At 44.9% G+C, this 13,547-nt stretch overlaps 1 protein-coding gene across 1 annotated transcript in view; it reads left to right on the top strand.

The window, feature by feature from the left end:
- LOC124722467 (uncharacterized MFS-type transporter C09D4.1-like) overlaps positions 1–13,547 on the top strand; it is a 176,161-nt gene that overhangs the window by 91,018 nt on the left and 71,596 nt on the right. The window contains exon 4 of the mRNA XM_047247623.1: positions 9,188–9,411. Coding sequence (XP_047103579.1) covers positions 9,188–9,411 — 224 coding nt within the window. The remainder of the gene's footprint in view (positions 1–9,187; positions 9,412–13,547) is intronic.

The raw sequence follows: 13,547 nt of genomic DNA on the forward strand, positions 1-13,547 counted from the left end.
GGAACCGCGGGGCTGCTACGGTCGCAGGTTCGAATCTTGCCTCGGGCATGTATGTATGTGATGTCCTTAGGTTAGTTAGGTTTAAGTTGTTCTAAGTTCTAGGTGACTGATGACCTGAGATGTTAAGTCCCATAGTGCTCAGAGCCATTTGAACCACTTTTTACTTCAATTGGCGGACGCCCAGCACGAAGACTTTCGATAATCGCGGATTTTGGTTGGACTCCACACTTGTCCGTAACATCTCTGCCATTCTGAGTTTATGACAGTTTACTAGGTGCCTGTGGCTTTCAAGAACGCCAATCGCTACGATATGGCGGGAAATTCAAATTGAAATTTGTCCGGATTTAAGCGCTGCACCCACTAAGTGGGCTTTCTCGGAATATTTTGTATCTACCTTCATGTGTCTGACAGTTCAGTTTCTGCAGCTTCTGTATGATTCTCTTCCATGCGTCAAACAAACCTGTGAACATTCGTGTTGCCCTTCTCTGTATACACTCAGTACCTCTGTTAGTTTTATTTGGTACGGGTCCCACACACTTGAGCAATATTCTATGATGAGTCGCACAAGTGTTTTGTGATCAATTTCCTTTGCAGAAAGATTGCATTTCCGAAGTATTCTATCAAAGAACCGAAGTCTGCCACCCACTTTACTTACGACTAAGTTTATGTGAAGATTGCGTTTCATATCTCTACAAAGTGTTACATCTGGGTATTCGTAAGAATTGACAGATTCCAGCTGTGCTTTTCTAATACGGTAGTGATAGGCTACTATGTTTTTCGTTTTGTGAAGTGCACAGTTTTACATTTCTGTAGATTTAAAGGAAGTTGCCAATTTTTTTACCGCTTTGATATCTTATCAAGGTCCGATAGAACATTTGCTCAGCTTTATGCAGTTTTTCATTATAGATAACTGAAATTTTTTTTAAAGTATGAGGTTACTATTAACATTGTTTGCTAGGTCATTAATATACAAATGAACAGAAACGGTATCAACACACTCTCCTGGGCCACTACTACTTCTGCATATGTAGATGATTCTACATCCAAGATAACATGCTGCGTCCTCCCTACCAAGAAATCCTGAATATAATGAGTCAAATGCTTTTCGGAAAACGAGTAATACTACACCTACCGGATTGAATCCGTGGCTTTCAGGACGTCATATGAGAAAAGTGTGAGTTGGGTTTCATAGCATCGATGTTTATAGAATCCATGTCTGTTGGCATCTGTTCAAGATACCTCATTACATATGATCTGAGAATATATTCTAAGACGCTAGAACAAATGGATGTCAAGGATACTGGATGTAGTTCTGTGGTTCACTACTGCTACCTTTTGCAGACGTGTGTGAGCTGTGCTTTTTTCCAACTGTTGGACATCGTTTTTTTTTTCTTTTTTCGAGGGGCTTATGGGTAACAGAGAGGGTAATTCAATTGAAAGTTCGATACAGAATCTGACAGAAACTCCCAGTCCACCGTTTTTAAAATTTCTTACTATCTTAACGAATGAATTAAGGATTACCTCTCGGTTTCCCTTCTTAGACTGTACTTTATCAAATTATGGTAGCTAATTGTCTCTCCTGAGGTAACTTCCGAGTGTTGAGATGCTTGTAGAGGTAACGTCTATGTTAGAGCTTGCGCTAGCACCGTTTGGTAAGTAGATGGATTTCCTGACAAATTAAGCATATACAATGGCAGCTTCAGACTCGCCTCTTCATACTCATGACTTCCATTACGTGATGTTCCACTGTGCCACGGGATACACTGAGCATCTGCATCAACACTATACGTAACAAACTTACCATAAAGCGCCTGACGGATGTGTTTTAATTTTTGATAGGTACTGATACTGCCCCACGGTGCTGAAAGTGCATACTGTCCATAAACCAACTAGTATCAACAGGGACAGCGTTTACAACTACTGCATAATCATCATGTAACTGAGTGAGTTTCGTTACTTTATACCTACTGTTGGGAACTACTTCTGCCGCCATTTGGCATCTGCTTTCCGTTATACATAAGCTGCTTCGGCATTTTAGGAATTATGCTTTGTACTTTGTGCAGATAACGTAATCTCTCTTTCTTCTAATACTTTCCGTAACTCATATAGCACAGTCACATTGCGTATTGCATTCAGTTATGCTGTTCGTAATGTTTGTGTGATGGGGAATAGGTGTTAAAGGGATCCAAAAGCGACTGAGGACTCAAGAATTGGCATTCGTCTTAATTCTGAAATAGAGTCTAGTGTCCTAAATCTTATCCACTGCGTCATCTTGCTTAGCTGACCATTCAGAAAAAAAAAAACTGTTTGTGTTTAACATGAGAAAAGTCGAAATTTCATCTTCTCTCTGAACTGTCAACGTTAGCAGTATTCCTTTGCGGACATTCGAGGGCTGGAGCCCCTCTTTCTCTCGGGAATAAGAAGTGCCTGGGCTGCTCTCAGGGTTTAATTTCCGATAGGGAACAGTTTCAAATCTTCGCTGCCAGGCCTCGCTACGTGTCATCACCTTCACCGTCAGCGCTTGTTACCCATTCACTTTCACCGCCTGTGATCATCTTCGCATCATCTCGCCCACGGCACTGATCGTCGCCAGCGCGCATCTTCACTGCCAGTCTTCGCCTCCGTCAGCGTAACCGCAGTTTCATCGCGTGTTTGTCATCGTCGCCACCTCCATCTGTTGATCGCCGCCATCGCATTACCCCTGACATAGCTGCTTCCATCCTTGTCACATCGGAGACATTCTCATCGTGCACAACTTCACCACAACTCGTCGTCGTCTTCCCAGCGCCGCTTCGGAGTCCGCTCATTACAGTCAACGACATTCATCATTCTCCGCCATCATGGACCACCCAACTAGACTTCTCCATCTCCTGCTCCCACTGTCACCACATGGAGCACGTCCTCTACCTCACCCCCCCCCCCCTACATCAATCCTCCATTACTTACCCTATCCCAACACAAAGTCCATACATTTATCCTTAATGAAACATTCCTCCAACCCTATCACACCATCCAAACCTCTCCCTATGTCCTCCAGTGCACAGATAACCCCCTTCTCCTGGCCAGACGCACAGTTGCTGTTGAATACAAAAAGAACATCCCTGTTCTGCCACAACCGTTATACAATGCTACAACCTACCACTTTATCCTTATCATCCTTTTCCAATCCCTAACCATCAACTGTGCCACCATCTACATCTGACCTAATCATCCCATCCCCAATGACTTCTTCACCCACATAGACTGTAGTTTTTCCACCTATGTTATTGCCACAGACCTCAACATACATAGTCGGTCCTCTGCAGAATTTCAGCAGTGGCGACAGTTTACCACCTCCCTGCAAGGTAAAATTATTGTCCTCCCATATCACACCTGTGCTGGAAGCAACACCACCCCTGATGTCATCCTAGTGTCTCTCAACCTCCTGGGACACATCAGTGCAGTAGTCCTCGATTCTATAGGAAGTGACCACCAACCTGTACTCCTCACCATCTTCTAGTCCTTACTTCAGCCCTGTGCAACCCATCCCAACTCCATCCAAAACTACTCCTGGGCCAACTGGAATGCCTACTGGGAATCCATAGAGGCCCAGACTGGTAGCCATCCTCTGTCCTTCCAACAACCTGATGATATCTGTCAGTCCAGATTCTTCCTGCAGCAGACCTTGTCAGATGCCATATCCACCTACATTCCTACCAAGACTATATTCCTCTCCACCCTAACCTCCTCGCCACAAACCCTACAACTCTTCCAACAATCCCGTCGCATGTACTGCCCCTTCTTGCATACTCGTGATCAGGCTACACTCACACGCCACTGGCAACAAACAGAGACAAATCAGGAATTTACTGACTGCAAAACACACACACACACACGCACACACAAGCGCGCGCGCGCGCGCGCGCGCACACACACACACACACACACACACCTGGACTGGCGCCAGACGTGTACTACACTCAATTCCACACTCCCCATTAACTCTTCTGATCACTGGAAAGCTTTCCATCATGTCACTAGCAATAACCCCTTACCTTACTACGTACTTCTCCATGAAACCATCCCTTACCTGACAACCAAAGTTAACCATTTTGCATCCTATTTGTATGGTATTTTCTCCATCCTTGATGACCAACATTTTGATTACTCATTTTCCCCTACCACCCATGAACATACAAAACCGCTGTCCCACCCCTGGCTCCCAGATTCCAGTACATGGACAACGTATCACAAACAGAATTAAATACACCAGCTGCAGCAAAGGGTATAACACAAGTACTCCACAAAAAATGCAATGCTTCCCCAGTCACGACTGCATTACTTATCGACACCTCAAAGAATGCTCCCTCTTCTTTGTCATCACACCTGCAACCCTTTATACCACTATCCTTTCCACAGCTTATTATCCTCAACAATGGAAAACTCCAAAATCCTGCTTCTCCTCAACCCCCCCCCCCAAAACCTCCTACAGATACCATCTCCTACCTCCCGATCTGTCTCACCTCATTGTTTAGCAAGATTTTCAAATCCATATTCACCTGATGCATCCAGCAACACTTGAACAAACACCACCTCCTTCCTATTAACCAGTGTGGCTTCCATCCCAATGTCACCTCTGATGACCACCTCCTGCACCTCAGCCATCTCCTCTCCCATCAACTCGACTACCATAAAACCACTATTTTTGTCACCCTCATCCTCGAAAAGGCCTACAACTGCATATGGCATTCTGGTCTCCTATTCAAACTACAGATCTAAGCACTTCCAATTAAGTATGTCAGCCGTATTGCATCCTTCCTTTCTAGTCGCTCCTACTTTTGTCACTATTAAAATTACCAATTCCCATACCTTCCATTCCACTGCAGGTGTGCCCTAAGGCTCTGACCTCCCTCCTCTCCTTCATCTCCTCTACACTGCTGATATGCCCAAACCACGTCCGCCGGTCCACCTCCTTCAGTATTCTGATGACACCATTTTCTCGCCCTCTACCCTACACTCCAGAAATCCCAACGATTGCTCCAAACCCATCTGTCAGTTTACCTCCTGGTTCAACTAATGACTCCTCAAGAACTACCCCTCCAAAACCCAGGCAATGATTATAGGTTGCAGTACATCCATTACTTCTACCATATCATTTGTAACTGTCTTATCCAGTTAACTAACACACTAAAATATCTTGTACTAACCTTTGATCAGCAACTAATGTGGAAACCTCACCTGCCAACCATCCAACAGAAAGACCACAATAGACTAAAACTACTAACAGGCTGAACTTGAGAATTACACTGCTCCACTATTCTCCACACCTACACAACCCTGAACTGGCCCACCCCTGCTATGCAAATGTTACATGGATCTCTGTCCCACCAAAGTTCGGTAAGTCCCTCTGAATCCTCAAACGCCACGCATTCTGTCTTCCTTTACACACCTGTTTATCTTCCCCCATCTGGATCCTTTACCATCTCATCAAATTTCCACCCTTCCTCACCCACATTGAACACTTCTGCATCTCCTATGCTGTCTGCAAATAATATTCCAATCACACCAATCTCTGATCACCAACCCTTGTATGCTGCTGCGCCTTCAAAAATACATCCTTCCATCACTACACCTCCATACACTCCATATCCTATCCGAAAGCAAATTCAACCAACTCCCTCTCCCAGACAATGAGATCCGCCCTGATATTTATCCCTCCTACCAATTTCAACTCTTCCCCACCTATCCCACTCTACTCCAGGGCTCCTCTCTCCTTTCCCTCTGCATTCATCCCGATCCATTTCCTCCTGCAATCATTGCCCTACCCATACGACACTCTCCTCCTCACCATCTGTCGTCCCCACAGACTGTATTTCCCACTATCCACCTCAGCTCCTACCTCTCATCTCCATAGTTTTTCATATTCGACAGAACCCTCAACCCCAGGGAACATACTATTTCCTCTGGCAATATCTGTAACCCTAGTGCAGGTCCTACAGTTTTTATGTGAAAGTGCTGTGGTTCGGTGTTTTTATCAGAATTTCACCTTCCTGCGATGTGTTTTCAAAATGTATATACTCGTATTTCTATTTTTTTAACTGTCTGTCTTTGAGTTTTAATTTGAAATAGAGAAAAATCCAAGTTTTTTTAAATATTCTCGTTGTAAAATTTTCTAATGTGTTTGGCTAAAGAGCGGAGAATTGTAGTGCTGACTGATAGCCCGGCCACAGCCCAACGCCCCGCCCCGCCCCTGCCCATATGAGACAAGGGCAATGAAATAACAATAAAGGAAAAAAAAAGATTCCTTCACGTACAGGGTGCACCACAACATCAAGATTACCATCACAAAAAATTGGTTCCTTAACTTGTCTATGCTACTACTACTTTCACGCTAGATCAGTGTGTCACAAGAAGCTTCAACTTTTGTAGTCCTCTCTTCCTCAGATGCGTGTAATGTTACGGTATATTGATAATTTTTATTTTATGGACCGTCTGACTACAACTGAATGAAACACAATTTTCGTGCCATACGCGTTTCGCCTTTATTTTCTGCAAGGCATCTTCCGTGGCGTGGAATATGAACATATTTTTGCTATTTAGTTTACGTTTTGGTCAATGTACCTATAGGTTATAAACAGTTCTGGTGATTGGTGTTTGCTATTATGTGGTAATATTTTTGAACTGTACTGATAGGTTGCGTGGACGATTTACTACATATTATGCTCCTGTCCACCCCGATAGCTGAATGGTCAGCATGACGGACTGCCCTCCTAAGGGGCCCGGGTACGATTCCCGGGGATTTTCTTCACTCAGGGACTGGGTGTTGTGTTGTCTTCATCATCGAAATTCCCCATCCGGCGCGCCGGTCGCACAATGTGGCGTCGAATGTAATAAGACCTGCTCCAAGGCGGCCGGACCTGCCCCATAAGTGGGCTCCCAGCCAATGACCCCAAACGCTCATTTCCATTTTTCCTGTTCCATTTTTGGCGCTGTTCCTCTTCTTATATATGCCGATTTGCGGTTTTTCCCACTGAACACTCGTTTTGATGCAATGCTTTGGTGTGTGTTGCCGACTGTCAGATGTTATTGCCAACTCTCGAGTGTAAATTATTGAAGTATCTGTGATCTGTTTGTGTATGCATTTGTGTGTGTGTGTGTGTGTGTGTGTGTGTGTGTGTGTGTGTGTGTGTCCAGAAGGCGAAGGAAGGGGAGAGATTTTTTCCCCCCTCACTGTGTGAGAGGGACGATTTTTATCTTATAATTTCTTTTATTCAGTGTAGTAGGGAGCCTATGCTGATGTGTGTTTGTTCATTTATCACATGTTTATTTTCAGCGATGACTTTCTGAATGTGGAAGTTTTCTTGCATTTGTATGTTTGCATGGCTGCTTATTCTCATTATTTTCATAATTGGTTCAAATGGCTCTGAGTCATCAGTCCCCTAGAACTTAGAACCACTTAAACCTAACTAACCTGAGGACATCACACACAGCCATGCCCAAGGCAGGATTCGAATCTGCGACCGTAGCAGCAGCGCGGTTCCGGACTGACGCGCCTAGAACCGCTCAGCCGCAACGGCCGGCCATGATTTTCATTTCTTGTTCCATATTTGTAGGATGGTGGTTATGATATTTTAAATGTTCTGCAAATACGGAATGGTTTGTTTCGTACTTCCAACACCTGATACGTTCATTAAATCGTGTTTTAAAGTTCCTGCATGTCATGCCTATGTATACTGCATTACAACTTTGACATTGAAGTTTATATATTCCTGATTGTTGGAATTTGTACCTCTCGGTAGCTGGTTGGCTTAGGTGTGATTGGAGGGTGTGCCCAGTCTTACATGCTATTTGGAAGCCCAGTCTCTTTAGGATGTTTGCAACTCTGTGTGTTACACTACTGGCCATTAAAATTGCTACGCCAAGAAGAAATGCAGATGATAAACGGGTATTCACTGCACAAATATTTTATACTAGAACTGACATGTGATAACATTTTCACGCAATTTCGGTGCATAGATCCTGAGAAATCAGTACCCAGAACAACCACCTCTGGCCATAATAACGGCCTCGTTACGCCTGGGCATTGAGTCAAACAGAACCTGGATTCATCCGAAAAATGACGTTTTGCCATTCGTGCACCCAGATTCGTCGTCGGCGCTCCTGTCTGTGATGCAGCGTCAAGGGTAACCGCAGTTATGCTCTCCGAGCTGGTAGTCCATGCTGCTGCAAACGTCGTCGAACTGTTCGTGCAGATGGTTGTTGTCTTGCAAACGCCGGCCGGAGTAGCCGAGCGGTTCTAGGCGCTACAGTCTGGAACCACGCGATCGCTACGGTCGCAGGTTCGAATCCTGCCTCGGGCATGGATGTGTGTGATGTCTTTAGGTTAGTTAGGTTTAAGTAGTTCTAAGTTCTAGGGGACTGATGACCTTGGAAGTTACGTCCCATAGTGCTCAGAGCCATTTGAACCATTTGTCTTGCAAACGTTCCCATCTGTTGACCCAGGGATCGAGACGTGGCTGCACGATCCGTTACAGCCATGCGGAAAGATGCCTGTCATCTCGACAGCTAGTGATACGAGGCCGTTGGGATCCAGCAAGGCATTTCGTATTACCCTTCTGAACCCACCAATTCCATATTCTGCTATCAGTCATTGGATTTCGACCAACGTGAGCAGCAATGTCGCGATACGATAAACCGCAATCGCGATAGACCTTTATCAAAGTCGGAAACGTGATGTTACGCATTTCTCCTCCTTACACGAGGCATGACAACAACGTTTCACCAGGCAACAACGGTCAACTGGTGTTTGTGTATGAGAAATCGGTTGGAAACTTTCCTCATGTCAGCTCGTTGTAGGTGTCGCCACCGGCGCCAACCTTGTGTGAATGCCCTGAAAAGCTAATCATTTGTAGCGCGTCATCTTCATGGTGTAGCAATTTTAATGGCCAGTAATGTATATGTCCGTCCAGTCCATTCTCCTGGAACGGCGATTTCATCTTTGTGTCTGTTTAGGAACTGGCATCGCCTCACACACAAACATAAGGATACTGAAAATAAACTGACCACAAGTCATTCATAACTACTGCGTAAAGTTTATTTATAAAACATGCTATTAAATTGCTCAAGCAATCCAACCGAAATAATAGTAGCAGTGATTGATATCCGCGATTTGCAATGCGGTGCTCTGCTGAGGGAAGAGAGTGTTCAGTCTTCCAGGACAAGCCGGCGACGCCGCCGAGCGTGGCCGTGGCGGTACGCGAGATGTCGGCGTCGAAGCAGGGCGAGGCTGGCGGCGGCTCGTCGCTGGGCGTCCTGCGCCGCCTGCTGCGCTGCCCGCCCTTCCTGCTGCTCGTCGCTTCGCTCAGCCTCTGCTTCATCGTCTTCAACGCCGTGGGCACCATGCTCAACCCCCTCATCCTACTCTACTTCCCGGTACGCCCCTCGACACTTACAATATATACTTCCACTGTGCATGCATAGTGCCTAGCTGGCTAGTGCCCGAGGTACACAAGTTCGCTAAAGAACAGATACCATTGATGACCGTGCAGCTTCTCTAGAATGAAATGATAATTAAATCGAAACCCTTAGCTGCCGACAAGTGTTGTTGGTATACAAAATGGGGACAGCTGAAAATGTGTGCCCTGACCGGGACTCGAACCCAGGATCTCCTGCTTACATGGCAGACGCTCTATCCATTTTTCTTTTTAGTCTCATTTTGTTCGTTTTCGTTAGTTGTATCTGCTCGGGGCGGACGTCGAAAGACACCCATGTCAGTTCGTTGTTGATCCATTAACTCAGTTTTTTTTTATTACAGAGGACAGCTAGCCCTCTGACCAAACACGCTGAGTTACCGTGCCGGCATTCATCTGAGCCACCGAGAGGACAGAGGACAGTGCGGCTACAGGGACTTATCCTTTGCATGCCTCGCGTGAGACCCACATTCCCAACTGTCCATAACCTACATTCGTAATGTTCCTAATAGATGTTTTCCCATTCACTCATTACTCGCGTCAGACTAAGCTGACGAGTCCTGTCGGCAGCTAAGGGTTTCGATTTAATTATCATTTCATTCTAGAGAAGCTGCACGGTCATCAATGGTATCTGTTCTTTCGGGAACAGATACCATCTTCATATCGTTAAAGGCTACCCGGCCATTGACCTTCTTCTGTGCGTATGCGCACGCTTTGCCCGAACTCTTACGGCACTCGTCAGCTTAGTCTGGCGAGAGTAAAGAGTGAATGGGCAAATATCTATTAGGAACACCACGAATGTGGGTTGTGGACGGTTGGGAATGTCGGTCTCACGGGAGGTGTTCAAGGGATAAGTCCCTGTAGCCGCCCTGTCCTCTGTGCCCTCGGTGGCTCAGATGGATAGAGCGTCTGCCATATAAGCAGGAGATCTCGGGTTTGAGTCCCGGTCGGGGCACACATTTTCAGCTGTCTCCATTGATGTATATCAACAACACCTGTCGGCAGTAAGGGTTTCGATTTAATTATCATTTAAAAAGAGATGATTTTTGCGAATATCCATATACACTGAGGTGACAAATTCATGGGATTAGCAATACGAACTAATACAGATGGCGGTAGTATCGTGTACACAACGTATAAAAGGGCAGTGCATTAGTGGAGCTGTCATTTGTTCTCAGGTGACTCATATGGAAAGGTTTCCGACGTGATTATGGCCGCACGACGGGAACTAACAGACTTAGGACACGCAGAGGTAGTTGGAGCTAGACGTGTGGGACATTCTATTTCGGAAATCGGTAGGGAATTCAATATTCCGAGATTAACCGTGTTAAGATGTGCCCAGAATACCGAATTTCAGGCCTTACCTCTCACCACGGACTACGCAGTGTCCGACGGTCTTCACTTAACAACAGAAAGCGGAAGCGTTTGCGTAGAGTTGTCAGTGCTAACAGATAAGGGAAACTGGATGAAATAACCGTAGGAATCAATGTGAGGCGTACGATTAACGTATCCGATAGGGCAGTGAGGCGAAATCTGGCGTTAATGGGCTATTGCAGCAGACGACCGACGCCAGTGGCTTTGGTAACAGCACGATATCTCCTGCAGCGCCTCTCCTGGGCTCGTGACCATAGCGGTTGGTCTCTAGTCAACTGGAAAACCGTGGCCTGGTCAGATGAGTCTAGATTTCAGTTGCTAAGAGCTGACGGTAGGGTTCGAGTGTGGCGCAGACACCGCGGAAGCATAGATCCAAGTTGTCAACAAGACACTGTGAAAACTGGTGGTGGCTTCATAATGGTGTGGGCTGTGTTTACGTGGAATGCATTGGGTCCTCTGGATGTTCGGCTACCTGTAGACCATTTGCAGCCACACGTGGAAGTCATGTTCCCAAGCAACGATGGAATTTTTATGGATGACAATGGGCCATGTCACTGGGCCACATTGTTCACGATCGGTTTGAAGAACGTTCTAGACAATTCGAGTGAATGATTTGGTCACCGACATCAGCCGACATGAATCCCATGGAATATTTATGGGACATAATCGAGAGATCAGTTGGTGCACAAAATCCTGCACGGCAACACTTCCGCAAATATCAACGGCTATAGAGGCAGCATAGCTCAGTATTTCTGCAGGGGACTTCCGACCAATTGTTGAGTCCATGCCACATAGAGCTGCTGCACTACGCCAGGCAAAAGGACCTCCGACACCATATTAAGAGCTCTCCCATGACTTTTGTCACCTCAGTGTATCTAAGCAGTCGCCTCCATGGATTTCCTTCGTTACAACTTGAGTCTATTTATGTATCAATAGGTGGCAGTTTGCACTAAAAAATACAATGACGATTTCTTATATGGAACAGTTAGACAGTGTACAAATTTCATGACGAAAAATATAGAAACTGATGCTTACGTATGAAAATTGTAAATGAGTGAGCTATAACGGCCCTTCTAGTTTTATTGTCTCAGTACTTTTTAACAATTATTATTTACCTGCCAAAAGTATCGGGCCGTGTCTGGTAACGTTTGCGACCTTGCTACAACTCTGAAGCACTAGAGACACGTAGGAATGCACATGAATAGCTTGAAACTTCCCCTTAGAAAAATTAGTGAATTACTGTGCTGATAAATCTCTTACATTATTTGATTTTCAAACAGCTGAGCAAAACTGAACGTACTCAAATATTTCACTCTTTACCTATTCTGATCAACACTAAACTGACACACAATATTTTTAGCACAACGCAATCTGACTTTCAATAATCCCTACAAGAGAATGGCCCTAACCAAATTAACCTATACGTTTCACAAATCACTTACCTCACAAAAATCTTCGTTACTCGAACTATTGCAATACAGCGAGTGCCACTACTGCCAGCTAAATAAAAGATTCAAACTACTGAAGGCACTAACTACTGATAGGCATAGTTAGCAAAAGAAAGATTTTGATAGAGAACAAACAATGTATTTACCTTAATAGTGTTCAAAAGTCATAATATATATATATATCAGTCCATGATATCCAATATTAAAAATTTACTGTCTCTGATAGACACACGTCCAGATCGTCCACTCTCAAAATTCCGCCGCCTCTCTTCCCATATCCACCACTGCTGGCGGCTCACCTCCAACTGCGCAACGCTACGCGCTGTTAACATCCAGCTGCCCAACACTACACTAGCCAACAACAATGCAAACCAGCCACAGACTGCACACAGCACAGCCAGTGATTTTCATACAGAGCGCTACGTGGCGTTACCAATAAAGAAACCTAAACAGCCTACTTACATAGCCCCCATGCTCGCCACAAAAAATTTTACAAATTGTTTTGGGCAGTGGCCAATAATGATTTGATAAAATTTTTCATAATTACAATAACAAAGATATCAAATGCACAGACTTATTGATACAATGTTGGTCAAAAGCTAAAATTTTCTCACAGTTCATAAAGACAGTCCTGATCATTCATCACAGTAAAATTGCAGTGTTTTTTTTTCTCAAAGTCTGAGCAGTAAAAGAGAATGCACACAGAAGTAGTGGATTTCCATGCAGTCTTGGAGAAGTAGTGTTGTCCTTCCAACGGAAAGACAGTGCTGACTCTTGACATGCAGACAGGTAATGCGCCACATCAGAGCAAACCCACAGCAGAGTCAGTCGAAGTTTTGAAGAATATTGGTAGGTAGGTCATCACAGAGCAGACCCACTGTATTCCCGGTAGAGTGTCTGGTATTGGTGGGCCTCCAGAGGTGCAGACCCACTGCAGTCCTTGTAGAAATAATGGTAGTGGTGAGTCATCAAATGTGTAGACCCACTGTAGTCCTTGTAGAGATGGCTAGCAGCCATGCGTTGCGACTGTGCAGGTGCACAATCACCATCGAAGAGTCTTGCGGAGAATATAGCAAGTCCATAAACCACCACTTGTGCACTCACAAAGTTCTTTTTTTTTTTTTTTTTAATTGTCCTTAGAATCAGCAATGCTGTTAACCAGTCCCTTGCTGAGTTATTAACACATGTGCAAACACTATCAGTCCTTACTTCTCACATATTGTCCATATACTATGACCAACAGAAACATGTGTAGTGAAATGTAACTTACAAGTTA

Source organism: Schistocerca piceifrons, chromosome X (assembly GCF_021461385.2).
Source record: "Schistocerca piceifrons isolate TAMUIC-IGC-003096 chromosome X, iqSchPice1.1, whole genome shotgun sequence".
In the NCBI taxonomy this organism is placed as follows: domain Eukaryota; kingdom Metazoa; phylum Arthropoda; class Insecta; order Orthoptera; family Acrididae; genus Schistocerca; species Schistocerca piceifrons.